Raw genomic sequence first — 19,433 nt, 5'->3', positions numbered from 1 at the left:
TTCCAGTACGTTTGGATCCCTGTTTATTTATGTGGTCCTTTTTGTGTGCTAACAGCATCTCTGTTGTGTTGGGCTGCTTGTGTGCCTCCGTGTGCTTTGTTTGTGTTTGGTAAGTGGATAAGGTTACTATGTTTTGCCTTATTTTTCCTGGCATCTCGTTTCCTCTATTCCACTCATCTTTCACACCCAGCACTTTGAGGTAGTCAATCGAGGTTCACTCGTGGAGATATTTGTAAATGTGACAAGTAACAGTACATAACTCTGCACCAAGATTGCCCACACACCCACAATCAGGGCAGTGGGTAGTAATTTGGGGCATTTAATGAACAAGCAAAGTAAGGTGTGGTCTGGATTAAGAGCAGAATAGCTTCAAAGCCAGGGAGACACATAATCAAAACAATTAAAGAATTTACTGCAGGACACAGTGGTTCTAGGAGTCAAGAGACACATATCTTGTTTCTGCCACAGGCAGAACTTTCTTGGTGGCATAGAAAACAACTGGGATAATCAGTACTTTGCAGCAGGAAACATGTCACTGTGGCTGTGGATGCCCCGTATCATATATTCTTTTTCTCTAGTAACATATGGCTTTTGTTCCAATGACTAGAAATTGTGATTCTTGAAATCTTAGCAACACATAAATAGAAACATATTGGGTAGTGCTGTGAGTGCTTTGCTGAGTGCACAATAGACCCCCAGCTGCTAATGTCTCAGAAGATGCAGGCGAGAAGGATACTATGATTGGTACACACATATTGAAAAAGAATAGGGCAGCAATGTTGTCATTGCTATTGAACATTGATATCTCAACAGCAAACTACTTGTAATTACTCTGAATAACAAAACAGCCTCTCTTTCAGTCAACCCTAACTCACTGCTACCTGTACCACAATATCTATACAGAAAGGTGGATCGCACCAGAGGTTGCCAGATGTGGGTTCTATATGGCCTCTGATTTACAATTTGCAGAGGTTGTCAGTCTGAATAGAATATCAGCACCCCTTTCAAATTGTCAAGTCAGGATATTGCATTTTATATCTTCAAATCAAATTCAGTTGCAAAAAAAATGTGAATGTCATGACTGAGTCTCTTCTTGAAGTGCTCCTTCACAGATCCCAATACCTCTTTCTAGAAATCATGAACAGGATCGCCCACAACACAGGTATGAGAAAAAAGACACCCCAAAAAGAGTGTAAACTCACCAACTGTAGTCGGCTGCTTTGGATATTCAAGGGTCATGAGCCCAAATGGCGAGTTGGGTGCTTCCACAATGTGGGTGCCAGGCTCCTCACCGAAAGTATATATTGCTGTGGAGTAAACAGTTCCAGGGATTGGTTTCCACTCAATATTTGGAACAGGGTGTCCATCAATGGTAATTTCATGCACCGCTGAAGTCTCCACTGTGATGATTAAAACCGTCTTCTCAAGGTTGGGATAAACAACAACTGCATAAATAGTGCTATATTGTTTTTTGTCTGGGATATTGATAAAGGAGGGTTCATGTGTTTTATCCCCTCTGCTGAAATATATGACTTGGACTCTGACGTCGGCTGTTATGGAGACAGTAGAGGATTCCGGGAGTGAAATCTGAATCACCTCCCCAGCCTTAATTTTTTGACTTTGCTTGTGGTCATCCACCTGGTATTCTACTTCAGAGGGTCGGGAAGCAACAACGAAGACCATATCAGTACTTCCTGGGTGTGCCAAGGATGGGAAGAGATATTCTTTTCCCCACTGAGAGACTGGAATAAGTTGAGTTGAGACCTGGTACGATGGGAAGACAGTATCAGCACTGCCATATCCACAGGTAACAACAACAGGGTGAGTGGCTAACACTCTGGTGCCAGACGGGTTGCCTTTGCTCTTTAAAAGGATCACCTCAAACGGTTTAAGTTCGATAGTGATTTGTCTTCCTGGTTCGTACGTTTTTCCTTGGAAATTCACAGTTGCAGTGGGGTAGATCTCAACTTTGTTTGGTACTCGGAAATTGGCAATTGAAATTTCTTTGTTATCGTCATCTGATTTACCAGGAGGTGTCAGCACATAATACTCAACTCCCAGTTGTTGCAAGGGAACAACTTCAGCGATCTGTACTCGGTTGTCTAAGTAGATGGTCGATGCAACTGATATTGGTTTGTCTGATGTAATTGAGACTGGAGAACCAGGTGTGCCCGACTGTAGCATCTCTACAGTGATAGGAATTGTAATGGTCTCTATCTGACCCTTCACCAACGTGATTTCTTTCTTGATGTTGCCGAAAGCAAACGTGATGGTCACAGTGGTTGCATCGAAGTAGGCCGTAATGATGAACTCAAACTTTATTATTTTAATGTGGTGAACGTTTATTGGGGTGATGATGATGAAGTCTTGTCCAACCGGATTAGAGGGATTTACATCTAGAAAGCAATAGAACGAAATGTCATCAGTCTAGCACTCTATTCAATTATAGTTTAACTAGTTCTTACAGGCCAGTAATTTACTCTGTGGTGGCAGACAAGAGGAGTGCCTTCATTTGTATCATACTTGATGTTTTCCTTTTAAAAGTTATAGTTTAACATTTGGCAGCCCCAGTTTCATCTGGTAAAGACTGGTTTCTGTTTGTTAATATCATGGTAGGGGTTTTATCCTTGAAAATGTGATGGTTTGGCACATCAAGGAATGTCCACCACTCTACTTTTCTTTAACAGATTTCAAACCAGATGTCAGTGGGACAAAGTTCAGATGTCGTCTCTGGTGTTTATGTGTCTTTTGGTGGGACAAGCAGTTTTCTGGCATTTAATCACAGAGATTGAAAGCAGTCTTAGCTGTAATGTCATATCACTCCCATCCTGGCAGGTGACACTTTTACTAGTACTCACAAAGTCACAAAACAAGTGGAGCAACACCCTGTCTGAATAACTTTGCAAGGTTATGAGTGTCTGGTAAGAACACTCTGCAGGAACCCATCCACTCTGTTACTGCCCTTCGCAGCGACCACTGTGGCAATGGACATCCTCAGTTGGTTTCAGTGGTCCCAAGCTTTGCTTGGTGTGACCGCAGACCTTTTATCATCCTGCTCTATTTTTGTGTCATTGCCCTTTCGTCAGCGCCGCCTATGTAAGACCTAGTGGAAAGCCAAGCTGTGGGCCCCCAAGTCCCGCATACACTGCCCCTGTGTTGCTCTGCAAATGATTTCAACATTTCTGCTAAATCTGGCGTGTTCCTGCTCGACGGATTTTTATCACTAGTTCACAGACTCCCACCACTGCTTTTGTATGTTGCTCTGCAGCAAAGTACTCAAATCTGCTAGAGATCTGAGCATCCACCATTGCACCTCCTTTAGGGAGCAGAGACCTCCTTCCCCATGACCATGCTGTGACACAGGGCAGACGGAGGCAAATGATTATAGTTTGATGGCTGCATCTCTTTTTCCAATGCCCATAAGGTGGAAGCTGCCTACCGGCTCTCTATTTGAAAATCTGCACAATCTATAATGACTGAAAGACTTCATGTCACCCATCGAGCACAGTATAGACTTAGGTAAAATGTTTAGAAGTGTATGAGGGAATAGGATATCCCCGGCTCCTTGTCCGTATGATGCAAGATGGTGGGTTGCCATGGAAGAAATCCAACCTTTCTGGTTTCTGTCTGCTCTCTACCTCCGCATACCACTGCTGCATAAATTCTCTCCTTTCTTCCTCCTCTCTCAGGCCAGTGCATCTATGATTGTTCTATCTGGGTAGCCTCAGAGACCAATACAATGGAGCTGAGTGTAGATGTTTGCAGTGGCGTAGCTAGAGCTTCTGCCACCCGGGGCGGTACCTGAGTTTGCTACCCAGTGACGGTCGGTGCAGGTGAGAGTGGGGGTGGGGGAGAGTCAAAAAACGACGAGGGAAAATAAAGTAAATAAAAAGAAAACCCCTTACGTTGCGCTCGCCAAAATTGCTCACCTCACCTGCCTCCCCCCAAAAGTGCCGCCCCTGGCAGACCGCCGATCCCCCCTAGCTACATCACTGGACGTTTGTGTATACCCCCACTGGATCGATCCACGTAATCAGCCTCTGGCCTGCAAGAATTTGACATATGTGAAAAGGGAGGTCACGGCTGATGAGACTTGCTCAGACCTGAAAACAAAACTTGCAATTCCAATAGGTCTAGCTGGTATTTTGAGTCCTGACGGAAACTAAAATATCCATCAGAATTGAAAAAGCAGTAGCTTTGTCTACACAATGCTTCTGTATCACGACTGTTATAATGAGGGTACGTTTGAGGTGTAAAATAGCCTCTCATGCAGTGCAATGTAAGCACTCCATAGGAGGTCAACTGCCAATAGTATGAGGTGAGAGAGAAATAATCCTCTAGTTGGAGCCACATAATTGGGACCACTAGGTCTAGAAACAAGCTGCACTGTCAAGCCAGACATCGAAAGAGATGTGCTGTGTCACAGTCCCCTTTTACAGTTCTGCAAAGTGACCGCTGCCCCAACATTAGACACACTTGACTGAGGCCTCTCTAGATGAAATTCCCATCAGGAGCACATGTTACGGGATGTTTCCCATCTCCATGGGCTTTGACAGAAATATTATGGGATGCGTCATCAGCATGGAACTGGACACCTCACACCGAAAGATGCATTTGAAAATGGTTGGCTCACTCCAAATGATTTTGGGCACCTTAGCATTTGAGGTACGTGGGATATATGTTTGCCCTGGGCATCTTGCACTAGGGCAAAGTTAAGATTGAAGTAGGGGCATGACGCGATGCTAAGTCTGCTTGTGAGCTAGGGATAGACTGTAACCCAGAGGAAAGCCTATTGGTGCTGTGGCCCCGTGAGTAGCCATAGATTGTCATGCTTGCAGAGGATTGGTCCTGGTGCCCAGAGATTTGAGAGAACCCACAGCTTTGAGAGAGATCTAGTGCTGAGACTGGAAGACTGATCAGGGGTGGTTTCTCTGTTAAGGCAAAGGAGCGTTGCCCCACTAACTAAATTGCCATCAGAGCTAAAAAATATAATGGTAATCAGTTCATTTATTTATGTGTCCTCATTTGTGAAATAACCAGGGATAAAGGAGATAGCAGGGGTCTTGTTTCTCTCTGTGCCATCTTGAGTTTGAGTCTGTTTCTGGGGGCCCTTTACTCTGATAGACTCCTTCCATCCTGTCCCATTGGATCCAGTAAAAGGGGGGCTGCTTTCTAGGGCCACCAGTGCGAGTATCTTATTTGCAGATTATTTCTTATTGCGTAATCCTTGGACATTATATTGTCCCTTTTCCCGTTAGATCCATATCATATTCCCTTTCCCAAATTTCCCAAAAACCTGCCCTCTTGATTGTCGCCCAAACTCTCTCCATTTTGTTTATTCTCTGGACTGAGGTTACCCATTCCGCATGCGTGGGCGAGATATTAGACATTCACTTGATGCAGATCCCTATGTTGTGGCCCATCACATCTGCAAGTGTCTTACCCACATCTCGCCAGAAGCCCTGGAGCTGGGGGCACTGCCAAAACATGTGTATGTTGTCAGCCTTTTCTTCTCCGGACTTAGGGCAGCACTTCATCTCTTGCTTGCTAATCAGTTCATTTGTTACCATTTTATTTTTCAATAACCCCGTCCTGACCCAAGCGTCAGGACGGGGGTGGAGCCAAGCTGACTAGCAGCAGTGGAGAGCAGTGATGGTCAGGGCACTTAAAGTTTAAAGTGCACATGTCTCTTTTGCCGGCCGTCTTGTGACAGCCAGCATGGCATGCGCGCTTCAAACCTTTCTAACCCAGCTACGACAGCTGGGTTAGCGGAAGTGCAGGCATCAAGTGCTCTTAGGAGTGCTATCCAATCCTGGCGCTGATCTCATACTTGTTAACAGCATGAGAGCAATGCCAGGATTGGTTATGGGAGTTGGCTGGAGCCTCGAGGAGAGCAGAAGAGGACTGGAGCAGGACGACATGTCATCGTGCAAGCTGCAGCAAGCAAGGTAAATGTTTTAATTTTTTTATTTTATAGCATCTTGCATCTAGTGCTCGTGAATGCTACCACCCCTTACCCATTTGCTCGCCTCACCTCCCTCAGAGTTTCCAACCGCCACTGGTGCTGATGCCCATGTCCATTCCGCCTGCATCAGTTGTACTCTTGCAGGTGGTGCCCAACCATGCTTCTCTAACTGTCTCTCCTTTTGGGAGATAACTTCTTGCTCTTTCTCTCATTTTTGCCAAGAGGTTGTGACCAACAGCAGAGCTGAGGAAGCCTCAGACAAAGCGCTGTTCGCCTGGCAGGTTTGCGAGGTGCACTTCTCCTTTGCACCCCAGTTCAGAGTTACAGTTAGAGTTCAGACACAGTTTACACTAAAGAAAATAGAGGGCACCTGGGGTGTCCCATAGCACCGGGTCACTGTACTTTGGTCAATCTCAGGCGTCCCTTACTTTCTTTAATGTTAACTCTATCTGAACTCTAAACTCTACATGACCTTGTATGGGAAGCCCCTGATACCGAGCGTCGTCCTCCCCCGACAGCGAGTCTGTCCCAAAAGAAGAATCCTACAGAATCCTACAGTCCCCCCTCCATTGGCTATTTTTGGCAGTGGCTCCCCCAGTTAGAGACACGGAGAAGACATGGCGCTGTCAGAAACCCTAAGCACCCAAGGGAATCAGCGCCTTCCCCGTGCCTTTCTCACTATTCCTGATGCCGACCATATCTTTTTCAGGAACTGCACATTTATGTGCTGCCTTCCTTTGTACACTAGTGCTGCAGTCTCGGGCCTTCTGGTTGGGATCAGCATGAGGCTGGAGAGAGTTGGAGCCTGAGTAGCTGCAGGATTCCCCCAGAGGCCATCCAGCCATTGGTATCTGCGAAGCAGGAGCAAAGTGACGTCACAAAGTGACAGCACCATTAGTTGGGAACAATAAGCGAGAGTCCTGAAGAGGAATGAGTAGGGTCTGCATTACTGTGAATGTGTGAACCTGTGCATCTGGATTTATCTGTGTGTGTGGCTGCTAGTAGGTTCTGGATATATGGGGAGACTCCTATCACGTCTGGGCATAAGATGGCCATACCTTAAATAAGCTGCCTGTTAGGCCTGACATCCATGGCGAGGTATTCTCCCACATCTTATGCCTCCACTGCTTGATTTTTTTCTGCTGAACTCTTTTTGTTGGCATTAGGACTTGGTGCACTTTACCCCTGCCAGCCAGTGCTAAAGGGCTTCTGCTCTCTTCTTTAAACATGGTAACTTTGGACCACACCTAATTCGAGCATTTAATTTACATTTAAGTCCCTAGTAAATGGTACCATCTGTACCCAGGGCCTGTACAATAAATTATACTACTAGGCAGCAGCACTTATTGTACAACCCACTAAAGTATCACTGTAAAACATGTCTCATGCCTGCCTCTGCAGCATGTGTATTCAGTTCAAGACTGCCATTTCTACCTGGCAAAATAAACTTAATGCCAGGCCTGAATCATCCTTCTTAATTCTTAAAAGTCACCTCTAGGGTAGGTCCTACAGGCTTATTATGCAGGGTGCATTGTATTTAAAAAGTGGGAAATGTATATTCAGGTTTTATACATCTGGGAAGTCAAAAATACCTAAAATCATTTTTCACAGTTGTAAGGCCTATTTCTCGAATTGACTAACACTGGGTTACCTTATTACATATAATAAGTGCTAATGGATTGGAAACAGTAAGATATATGCTTTTTACACTCATATAAATTGTAATTCAAAATTACTTTTAATAATAAAGTCAGATTTTAAGCTACAATTCAGGAAATGCCACATTTAGAAAGTTGCCATTTTTCTAGCCCAACCAATTGAGCCTTTCTACTACTGTCCTGGGTCACATGACTGTGAATGGCTCTGCTGTAGGAGGTTTGTGCATTGCTTCTAGACAGTGAGGCAAAGAGGACTTAGGTGTGGATAGGATGGGCCATCCTGACAGGATGGCTGGGGAGGGGCTGTACTTGGACTCACTTACACATCGATTACTTTTATCTACACCAAAAGCCTTGTCCTTGTGGCCTCCTCCAACATGAATGAAATTCTACATGCCAGACTTGAGAAAGTATCTCTTCAGTGGGACTCTATTGTGATCTAACTAAGCCTGTGACTTTCCCCTGGTCTAGTGCGACCAGATAACTGCGAGCAGCGCTTTCTGCTTTTAGGTGCTATTGTTAATAAAAACATTAAAATGTAATATCTTCAGCTACCGTGATTGCATTGTTGTTGTTCTGGTATCATGTTATTTTTTTAAATTCACTTTATCTTTCTAAATTGGGTTGGGATGTTTCTTGGTTCTTGTTTTCATTTTAATACTGTTTGTGTGCTGCATAAATAATTCACACATTGCCTCTAAATTAATCCTGGCTGCTTTTGTGCAAAGCTACTAGAGGATTAGGCACAGGCTAATTAAGGGAGATTGTGGTCCACCCTGACAAGGGTTGTGGTTGTTGCCTGAGTGGGGCTTCCAAATCCCTTAACCAATTACCCACGAATCTGGGAGGTATCTCTACATACGTGTGCTAGTATTGGATTGTGGTGACAGCCCTGCCTAGTGTTACCCACACATGGTTTCTAGCAATTTTTCCTGGCATGCAGTGTGTACATTGTCAATCTTGTCAGCATTAAAGCCTACTATAGAGAACCTTTGCCTGCCACACCCCAACACTACCAAACTGACTACCAAACCATCTTCAGCTGAACATCGGCATGCATGTCCCTCACCGCGACTTGAAAAGTCATCTATTTTGGATCCACCTGAAAGTCTAACTCTTTCTCTTGCTCAATATTCAGATTTTTTTAATATGGTCTTGAGAAAATGATTATTAGCTTATTTTTGAGGGACAATTTGTTTATTTGCCAAACATCAAAAAACTGGTGTCATGCATTTGTATTAGGTAAAGTAGGAACCTAATTCTAGTGCCGCAGGTGAAGGATTATTACAAAATTGTAGAGGATATGAGTGAAATGCATCTTAAATTTGCAACCACGTTGTTAATACAGGTGATCATCGCAAGGAAGCCGACCATTGATTAGGCACTAGCATTGCTTTTACTCTCCCTCAAATGTCCTTACAACAGCAAATTCTGTATAGTGTGAGTAGTCATGAAATCTACATGTACCAATTTGTCCATCCATTTTCCAGTACGTTTGGATCCCTGTTTATTTATGTGGTCCTTTTTGTGTGCTAACAGCATCTCTGTTGTGTTGGGCTGCTTGTGTGCCTCCGTGTGCTTTGTTTGTGTTTGGTAAGTGGATAAGGTTACTATGTTTTGCCTTATTTTTCCTGGCATCTCGTTTCCTCTATTCCACTCATCTTTCACACCCAGCACTTTGAGGTAGTCAATCGAGGTTCACTCGTGGAGATATTTGTAAATGTGACAAGTAACAGTACATAACTCTGCACCAAGATTGCCCACACACCCACAATCAGGGCAGTGGGTAGTAATTTGGGGCATTTAATGAACAAGCAAAGTAAGGTGTGGTCTGGATTAAGAGCAGAATAGCTTCAAAGCCAGGGAGACACATAATCAAAACAATTAAAGAATTTACTGCAGGACACAGTGGTTCTAGGAGTCAAGAGACACATATCTTGTTTCTGCCACAGGCAGAACTTTCTTGGTGGCATAGAAAACAACTGGGATAATCAGTACTTTGCAGCAGGAAACATGTCACTGTGGCTGTGGATGCCCTGTATCATATTTTCTTTTTCTCTAGTAACATATGGCTTTTGTTCCAATGACTAGAAATTGTGATTCTTGAAATCTTAGCAACACATAAATAGAAACATATTGGGTAGTGCTGTGAGTGCTTTGCTGAGTGCACAATAGACCCCCAGCTGCTAATGTCTCAGAAGATGCAGGCGAGAAGGATACTATGATTGGTACACACATATTGAAAAAGAATAGGGCAGCAATGTTGTCATTGCTATTGAACATTGATATCTCAACAGCAAACTACTTGTAATTACTCTGAATAACAAAACAGCCTCTCTTTCAGTCAACCCTAACTCACTGCTACCTGTACCACAATATCTATACAGAAAGGTGGATCGCACCAGAGGTTGCCAGATGTGGGTTCTATATGGCCTCTGATTTACAATTTGCAGAGGTTGTCAGTCTGAATAGAATATCAGCACCCCTTTCAAATTGTCAAGTCAGGATATTGCATTTTATATCTTCAAATCAAATTCAGTTGCAAAAAAAATGTGAATGTCATGACTGAGTCACTTCTTGAAGTGCTCCTTCACAGATCCCAATACCTCTTTCTAGAAATCATGAACAGGATCGCCCACAACACAGGTATGAGAAAAAAGACACCCCAAAAAGAGTGTAAACTCACCAACTGTAGTCGGCTGCTTTGGATATTCAAGGGTCACGAGCCCAAATGGCGAGTTGGGTGCTTCCACAATGTGGGTGCCAGGCTCCTCACCGAAAGTATATATTGCTGTGGAGTAAACAGTTCCAGGGATTGGTTTCCACTCAATATTTGGAACAGGGTGTCCATCAATGGTAATTTCATGCACCGCTGAAGTCTCCACTGTGATGATTAAAACCGTCTTCTCAAGGTTGGGATAAACAACAACTGCATAAATAGTGCTATATTGTTTTTTGTCTGGGATATTGATAAAGGAGGGTTCATGTGTTTTATCCCCTCTGCTGAAATATATGACTTGGACTCTGACGTCGGCTGTGATGGAGACAGTAGAGGATTCCGGGAGTGCAATCTGGATCACCTCCCCAGCCTTAATTTTTTGACTTTGCTTGTGGTCATCCACCTGGTATTCTACTTGAGAGGGTCGGGAAGCAACAACGAAGACCATATCAGTACTTCCTGGGTGTGCCAAGGATGGGAAGAGATATTCTTTTCCCCACTGAGAGACTGGAATAAGTTGAGTTGAGACCTGGTACGATGGGAAGACAGTATCAGCACTGCCATATCCACAGGTAACAACAACAGGGTGAGTGGCTAACACTCTGGTGCCAGACGGGTTGCCTTTGCTCTTTAAAAGGATCACCTCAAACGGTTTAAGTTCGATAGTGATTTGTCTTCCTGGTTCGTACGTTTTTCCTTGGAAATTCACAGTTGCAGTGGGGTAGATCTCAACTTTGTTTGGTACTCGGAAATTGGCAATTGAAATTTCTTTGTTATCGTCATCTGATTTACCAGGAGGTGTCAGCACATAATACTCAACTCCCAGTTGTTGCAAGGGAACAACTTCAGCGATCTGTACTCGGTTGTCTAAGTAGATGGTCGATGCAACTGATATTGGTTTGTCTGATGTAATTGAGACTGGAGAACCAGGTGTGCCCGACTGTAGCATCTCTACAGTGATAGGAATTGTAATGGTCTCTATCTGACCCTTCACCAACGTGATTTCTTTCTTGATGTTGCCGAAAGCAAACGTGATGGTCACAGTGGTTGCATCGAAGTAGGCCGTAATGATGAACTCAAACTTTATTATTTTAATGTGGTGAACGTTTATTGGGGTGATGATGATGAAGTCTTGTCCAACCGGATTAGAGGGATTTACATCTAGAAAGCAATAGAACGAAATGTCATCAGTCTAGCACACTATTCAATTATAGTTTAACTAGTTCTTACAGGCCAGTAATTTACTCTGTGGTGGCAGACAAGAGGAGTGCCTTCATTTGTATCATACTTGATGTTTTCCTTTTAAAAGTTATAGTTTAACATTTGGCAGCCCCAGTTTCATCTGGTAAAGACTGGTTTCTGTTTGTTAATATCATGGTAGGGGTTTTATCCTTGAAAATGTGATGGTTTGGCACATCAAGGAATGTCCACCACTCTACTTTTCTTTAACAGATTTCAAACCAGATGTCAGTGGGACAAAGTTCAGATGTCGTCTCTGGTGTTTATGTGTCTTTTGGTGGGACAAGCAGTTTTCTGGCATTTAATCACAGAGATTGAAAGCAGTCTTACCTGTAATGTCATATCACTCCCATCCTGGCAGGTGACACTTTTACTAGTACTCACAAAGTCACAAAACAAGTGGAGCAACACCCTGTCTGAATGACTTTGCAAGGTAATGAGTGTCTGGTAAGAACACTCTGCAGGAACCCATCCGCTCTGTTACTGCCCTTCGCAGCGACCACTGTGGCACTGGACATCCTCAGTTGGTTTCAGTGGTCCCAAGCTTTGCTTGGTGTGACCGCAGACCTTTTATCATCCTGCTCTATTTTTGTGTCATCGCCCTTTCGTCAGCGCCGCCTATGTAAGACCTAGTGGAAAGCCAAGCTGTGGGCCCCCAAGTCCCGCATACACTGCCCCTGTGTTGCTCTGCAAATTATTTCAACATTTCTGCTAAATCTGGCGTGTTCCTGCTCGATGGATGTTTATCACTAGTTCACAGACTCCCACCACTGCTTTTGTATGTTGCTCTGCAGCAAAGTACTCAAATCTGCTAGAGATCTGAGCATCCACCATTGCACCTCCTTTAGGGAGCAGAGACCTCCTTCCCCATGGCCATGCTGTGACACAGGGCAGACGGAGGCAAATGATTCTAGTTTGATGGCTGCATCTCTTTTTCCAATGCCCATAAGGTGGAAGCTGCCTACCGGCTCTCTATTTGAAAATCTGCAAAATCTATAATGACTGAAAGACTTCATGTCTCCCATCGAGCACAGTATAGACTTAGGTAAAATGTTTAGAAGTGTATGAGGGAATAGGATATCCCCGGCTCCTTGTCCGTATGATGCAAGATGGTGGGTTGCCATGGAAGAAATGCAACCTTTCTGGTTTCTGTCTGCTCTCTACCTCCGCATACCACTGCTGCATAAATTCTCTCCTTTCTTCCTCCTCGCTCAGGCCAGTGCATCTATGATTGTTCTATCTGGGTAGCCTCAGAGACCAATACAATGGAGCTGAGTGTAGATGTTTGCAGTGGCGTAGCTAGAGCTTCTGCCACCCGGGGCGGTACCTGAGTTTGCTACCCAGTGACGGTCGGTGCAGGTGAGAGTGGGGGTGGGGGAGAGTCAAAAAACGACGAGGGAAAATAAAGTAAATAAAAAGAAAACCCCTTACGTTGCGCTCGCCAAAATTGCTCACCTCACCTGCCTCCCCCCAAAAGTGCCGCCCCTGGCAGACCGCCGATCCCCCCTAGCTACATCACTGGACGTTTGTGTATACCCCCACTGGATCGATCCACGTAATCAGCCTCTGGCCTGCAAGAATTTGACATATGTGAAAAGGGAGGTCACGGCTGATGAGACTTGCTCAGACCTGAAAACAAAACTTGCAATTCCAATAGGTCGGGCTGGTATTTTGAGTCCTGACGGAAACTAAAATATCCATCAGAATTGAAAAAGCAGTAGCTTTGTCTACACAATGCTTCTGTATCACGACTGTTATAATGAGGGTACGTTTGAGGTGTAAAATAGCCTCTCATGCAGTGCAATGTAAGCACTCCATAGGAGGTCAACTGCCAATAGTATGAGGTGAGAGAGAAATAATCCTCTAGTTGGAGCCACATAATTGGGACCACTAGGTCTAGAAACAAGCTGCACTGTCAAGCCAGACATCGAAAGAGATGTGCTGTGTCACAGTCCCCTTTTACAGTTCTGCAAAGTGACCGCTGCCCCAACATTAGACACATTTGACTGAGGCCTCTCTAGATGAAATTCACATCAGGAGCACATGTTACGGGATGTTTCCCATCTCCATGGGCTTTGACAGAAATATTATGGGATGCGTCATCAGCATGGAACTGGACACCTCACACCGAAAGATGCATTTGAAAATGGTTGGCTCACTCCAAATGATTTTGGGCACCTTAGCATTTGAGGTACGTGGGATATATGTTTGCCCTGGGCATCTTGCACTAGGGAAAAGTTAAGATTGAAGTAGGGGCATGACGCGATGCTAAGTCTGCTTGTGAGCTAGGGATAGACTGTAACCCAGAGGAAAGCCGATTGGTGCTGTGGCCCCGTGAGTAGCCATAGATTGTCATGCTTGCAGAGGATTGGTCCTGGTGCCCAGAGATTTGAGAGAACCCACAGCTTTGAGAGAGATCTAATGCTGAGACTGGAAGACTGATCAGGGGTAGTTTCTCTGTTAAGGCAAAGGAGCGTTGCCCCACTAACTAAATTGCCATCAGAGCTAAAAAATATAATGGTAATCAGTTCATTTATTTATGTGTCCTCATTTGTGAAATAACCAGGGATAAAGGAGATAGCAGGGGTCTTGTTTCTCTCTGTGCCATCTTGAGTTTGAGTCTGTTTCTGGGGGCCCTTTACTCTGATAGACTCCTTCCATCCTGTCCCATTGGATCCAGTAAAAGGGGGGCTGCTTTCTAGGGCCACCAGTGCGAGTACCTTATTTGCAAATTATTTCTTATTGCGTAATCCTTGGACATTATATTGTCCCTTTTCCCGTTAGATCCATATCATATTCCCTTTCCCAAATTTCCCAAAAACCTGCCCTCTTGATTGTCGCGCAAACTCTCTCCATTTTGTTTATTCTCTGGACTGAGGTTACCCATTCCGCATGCGTGGGCGAGATATTCGACATTCACTTGATGCAGATCCTTATGTTGTGGCCCATCACATCTGCAAGTGTCTTACACACATCTCGCCAGAAGCCCTGGAGCTGGGGGCACTGTCAAAACATGTGTATGTTGTCAGCCGGACTTAGGGCAGCACTTCATCTCTTGCTTGCTAATCAGTTCATTTGTTACCATTTTATTTTTCAATAACCCCGTCCTGACCCAAGCGTCAGGACGGGGGTGGAGCCAAGCTGACTAGCAGCAGTGGAGAGCAGTGATGGTCAGGGCACTTAAAGTTTAAAGTGCACATGTCTCTTTTGCCGGCCGTCTTGTGACAGCCAGCATGGCATGCGCGCTTCAAACCTTTCTAACCCAGCTACGACAGCTGGGTTAGCGGAAGTGCAGGCATCAAGTGCTCTTAGGAGTGCTATCCAATCCTGGCGCTGATCTCATACTTGTTAACAGCATGAGAGCAATGCCAGGATTGGTTATGGGAGTTGGCTGGAGCCTCGAGGAGAGCAGAAGAGGACTGGAGCAGGACGACATGTCATCGTGCAAGCTGCAGCAAGCAAGGTAAATTTTTTAATTTTTTTATTTTATAGCATCTTGCATCTAGTGCTCGTGAATGCTACCACCCCTTACCCATTTGCTCGCCTCACCTCCCTCAGAGTTTCCAACCGCCACTGGTGCTGATGCCCATGTCCATTCCGCCTGCATCAGTTGTACTCTTGCAGGTGGTGCCCAACCATGCTTCTCTAGCTGTCTCTCCTTTTGGGAGATAACTTCTTGCTCTTTCTCTCATTTTTGCCAAGAGGTTGTGACCAACAGCAGAGCTGAGGAAGCCTCAGACAAAGCGCTGTTCGCCTGGCAGGTTTGCGAGGTGCACTTCTCCTTTGCACCCCAGTTCAGAGTTACAGTTAGAGTTCAGACACAGTTTACACTAAAGAAAATAGAGGGCACCTGGGGTGTCCCATAGCACCGGGTCACTGTACTTTGGTCAATCTCAGGCGTCCCCTACTTTCTTTAATGTTAACTATATCTTAACTCTAAACCCTACATGACCTTGTAAGGGAAGCCCCTGATACCGAGCGTCGTCCTCCCCCGACAGCGAGTCTGTCCCAAAAGAAGAATCCTACAGAATCCTACAGTCCCCCCTCCATTGGCTATTTTTGGCAGTGGCTCCCCCAGTTAGAGACACGGAGAAGACATGGCGCTGTCAGAAACCATAAGCACCCAAGGGAATCAGCGCCTTCCCCGTGCCTTTCTCACTATTCCTGATGCCGACCATATCTTTTTCAGCAACTGCACATTTACGTGCTGCCTTCCTTTGTACACTAGTGCTGCAGTCTTGGGCCTTCTGGTTGGGATCAGCATGAGGCTGGAGAGAGTTGGAGCCTGAGTAGCTGCAGGATTCCCCCAGAGGCCATCCAGCCATTGGTATCTGCGAAGCAGGAGCAAAGTGACGTCACAAAGTGACAGCACCATTAGTTGGGAACAATAAGCGAGAGTCCTGAAGAGGAATGAGTTGGGTCTGCATTACTGTGAATGTGTGAACCTGTGCATCTGGATTTATCTGTGTGTGTGGCTGCTAGTAGGTTCATGTGCGTGCCTGTCTGTGTAACGCTGTGGGCTTATCTGCGTGCTTCTCTATTTGTGCATGGAATGTCTGCATGAGTGCCCTGATATGCACTGACTGGCAGTACCTACCTTGGCATCTGATGGTGATTCTTGAACATATGTAGGCCCATACTGTGGTGGTAATATCAATCTCCGATGTTTTGGTGGGGAACGCTGGCGTTCGGTTATCACCACTGTCATCTAGTTGATACCTTTGCAACTTGAGACAGGGTGCATCCTCAGTTTAAGGTAGCATTACTGGTACTTGGCAGTCACGCACCTGATAGCTGGCAATCTCTAGTGTTTTGTGGCAACCATTGGCATCTGGTAGCATTCTGGATATATGGGGAGACTCCTATCACAGCTGGGCATAAGATGGCCATACCTTACATAAGCTGCCTGTTAGGCCTGACATCCATGGCGAGGTGTTCTCCCACATCTTATGCCTCCACTGCTTGATTTTTTTCTGCTGAACTCTTTTTGTTGGCATTAGGACTTGGTGCACTTTACCCCTGCCAGCCAGTGCTAAAGGGCTTCTGCTCTCTTCTTTAAACATGGTAACTTTGGACCACACCTAATTCGAGCATTTAATTTACATTTAAGTCCCTAGTAAATGGTACCATCTGTACCCAGGGCCTGTACAATAAATTATACTACTAGGCAGCAGCACTTATTGTACAACCCACTAAAGTATCACTGTAAAACATGTCTCATGCCTGCCTCTGCAGCATGTGTATTCAGTTCAAGACTGCCATTTCCACCTGGCAAAATAAACTTAATGCCAGGCCTGAATAATCCTTCTTAATTCTTAAAAGTCACCTCTAGGGTAGGTCCTACAGGCTTATTATGCAGGGTGCATTGTATTTAAAAAGTGGGAAATGTATATTCAGGTTTTATACATCTGGGAAGTCAAAAATACCTAAAATCATTTTTCACAGTTGTAAGGCCTATTTCTCGAATTGACTAACACTGGGTTACCTTATTACATATAATAAGTGCTAATGGATTGGAAACAGTAAGATATATGCTTTTTACACTCATATAAATTGTAATTCAAAATTACTTTTAATAATAAAGTCAGATTTTAAGCTACAATTCAGGAAATGCCACATTTAGAAAGTTGCCATTTTTCTAGCCCAACCAATTGAGCCTTTCTACTACTGCCCTGGGTCACATGACTGTGAATGGCTCTGCTGTAGGAGGTTTGTGCATTGCTTCTAGACAGTGAGGCAAAGAGGACTTAGGTGTGGATAGGATGGGCCATCCTGACAGGATGGCTGGGGAGGGGCTGTACTTGGACTCACTTATACATCGATTACTTTTATCTGCACCAAAAGCCTTGTCCTTGTGGCCTCCTCCAACATGAATGAAATTCTACATGCCAGACTTGAGAAAGTATCTCTTCAGTGGGACTCTATTGTGATCTACCTAAGCCTGTGACTTTACCCCGGTCTAGTGCGACCAGATAACTGCGAGCAGCGCTTTCTGCTTTTAGGTGCTATTGTTAATAAAAACATTAAAATGTAATATCTTCAGCTACCGTGATTGCATTTTTGTTGTTCTGGTATCATGTTATTTTTTTAAATTCACTTTATCTTTCTAAATTGGGTTGGGATGTTTCTTGGTTCTTGTTTTCATTTTAATACTGTTTGTGTGCTGCATAAATAATTCACACATTGCCTCTAAATTAATCCAGGCTGCTTTTGTGCAAAGCTACTAGAGGATTAGGCACAGGCTAATTAAGGGAGATTGTGGTCCACCCTGACAAGGGTTGTGGTTGTTGCCTGAGTGGGGCTTCCAAATCCCTTAACCAATTACCCACGAATCTGGGAGGTATCTCTACATACGTGTGCTAGTATTGGATTGTGGTGACAGCCCTGCCTAGTGTTGCCCACACATGGTTTCTAGCAATTTTTCCTGGCATGCAGTGTGTACATTGTCAATCTTGTCAGCATTAAAGCCTACTATAGAGAACCTTTGCCTGCCACACCCCAACACTACCAAACTGACTACCAAACCATCTTCAGCTGAACATCGGCATGCATGTCCTTCACTGCGACTTGAAAAGTCATCTATTTTGGATCCACCTGAAAGTCTAACTCTTTCTCTTGCTCAATATTCAGATTTTTTTAATATGGTCTTGAGAAAATGATTATTAGCTTATTTTTGAGGGACAATTTGTTTATTTGCCAAACATCAAAAAACTGGTGTCATGCATTTGTATTAGGTAAAGTAGGAACCTAATTCTAGTGCCGCAGGTGAAGGATTATTACAAAATTGTAGAGGATATGAGTGAAATGCATCTTAAATTTGCAGCCACGTTGTTAATACAGGTGATCATCGCAAGGAAGCCAACCATTGATTAGGCACTAGCATTGCTTTTACTCTCCCTCAAATGTCCTTACAACAGCAAATTCTGTATAGTGTGAGTAGTCATGAAATCTACATGTACCAATTTGTCCTTCCATTTTCCAGTACGTTTGGATCCCTGTTTATTTATGTGGTCCTTTTTGTGAGCTAACAGCATCTCTGTTGTGTTGGGCTGCTTGTGTGCCTCCGTGTGCTTTGTTTGTGTTTGGTAAGTGGATAAGGTTACTATGTTTTGCCTTATTTTTCCTGGCATCTCGTTTCCTCTATTCCACTCATCTTTCACACCCAGCACTTTGAGGTAGTCAATCGAGGTTCACTCGTGGAGATATTTGTAAATGTGACAAGTAACAGTACATAACTCTGCACCAAGATTGCCCACACACCCACAATCAGGGCAGTGGGTAGTAATTTGGGGCATTTAATGAACAAGCAAAGTAAGGTGTGGTCTGGATTAAGAGCAGAATAGCTTCAAAGCCAGGGAGACACATAATCAAAACAATTAAAGAATTTACTGCAGGACACAGTGGGTCTAGGAGTCAAGAGACACATATCTTGTTTCTGCCACAGGCAGAACTTTCTTGGTGGCATAGAAAACAACTGGGATAATCAGTACTTTGCAGCAGCAAACATGTCACTGTGGCTGTGGATGCCCCGTATCATATTTTCTTTTTCTCTTGTAACATATGGCTTTTGTTCCAATGACTAGAAATTGTGATTCTTGAAATCTTAGCAACACATAAATAGAAACATATTGGGTAGTGCTGTGAGTGCTTTGCTGAGTGCACAATAGACCCACAGATGCTAATGTCTCAGAAGATACAGGCGAGAAGGATACTATGATTGGTACACACATATTGAAAAAGAATAGGGCAGCAATGTTGTCATTGCTATTGAACATTGATATCTCAACAGCAAACTACTTGTAATTACTCTGAATAACAAAACAGCCTCTCTTTCGGTCAACCCTAACTCACT

At 44.3% G+C, this 19,433-nt stretch overlaps 1 protein-coding gene across 1 annotated transcript in view; it reads right to left on the bottom strand.

Moving 5' to 3' along the window:
• Positions 1-19,433, bottom strand: part of LOC146809134 (uncharacterized) — a 277,381-nt gene that overhangs the window by 166,941 nt on the left and 91,007 nt on the right. The window contains exons 14-15 of the mRNA XM_085615949.1: positions 10,310-11,503; positions 1,203-2,396 (exon numbers count right to left, since the gene is read on the bottom strand). Coding sequence (XP_085472075.1) covers positions 1,203-2,396; positions 10,310-11,503 — 2,388 coding nt within the window. The remainder of the gene's footprint in view (positions 1-1,202; positions 2,397-10,309; positions 11,504-19,433) is intronic.

The sequence above is a fragment of the Triturus cristatus genome, chromosome 7, assembly GCF_964204655.1.
Source record: "Triturus cristatus chromosome 7, aTriCri1.1, whole genome shotgun sequence".
Lineage (NCBI taxonomy): Eukaryota > Metazoa > Chordata > Amphibia > Caudata > Salamandridae > Triturus > Triturus cristatus.
This window is presented reverse-complemented; position numbering and strand designations above follow the sequence as displayed.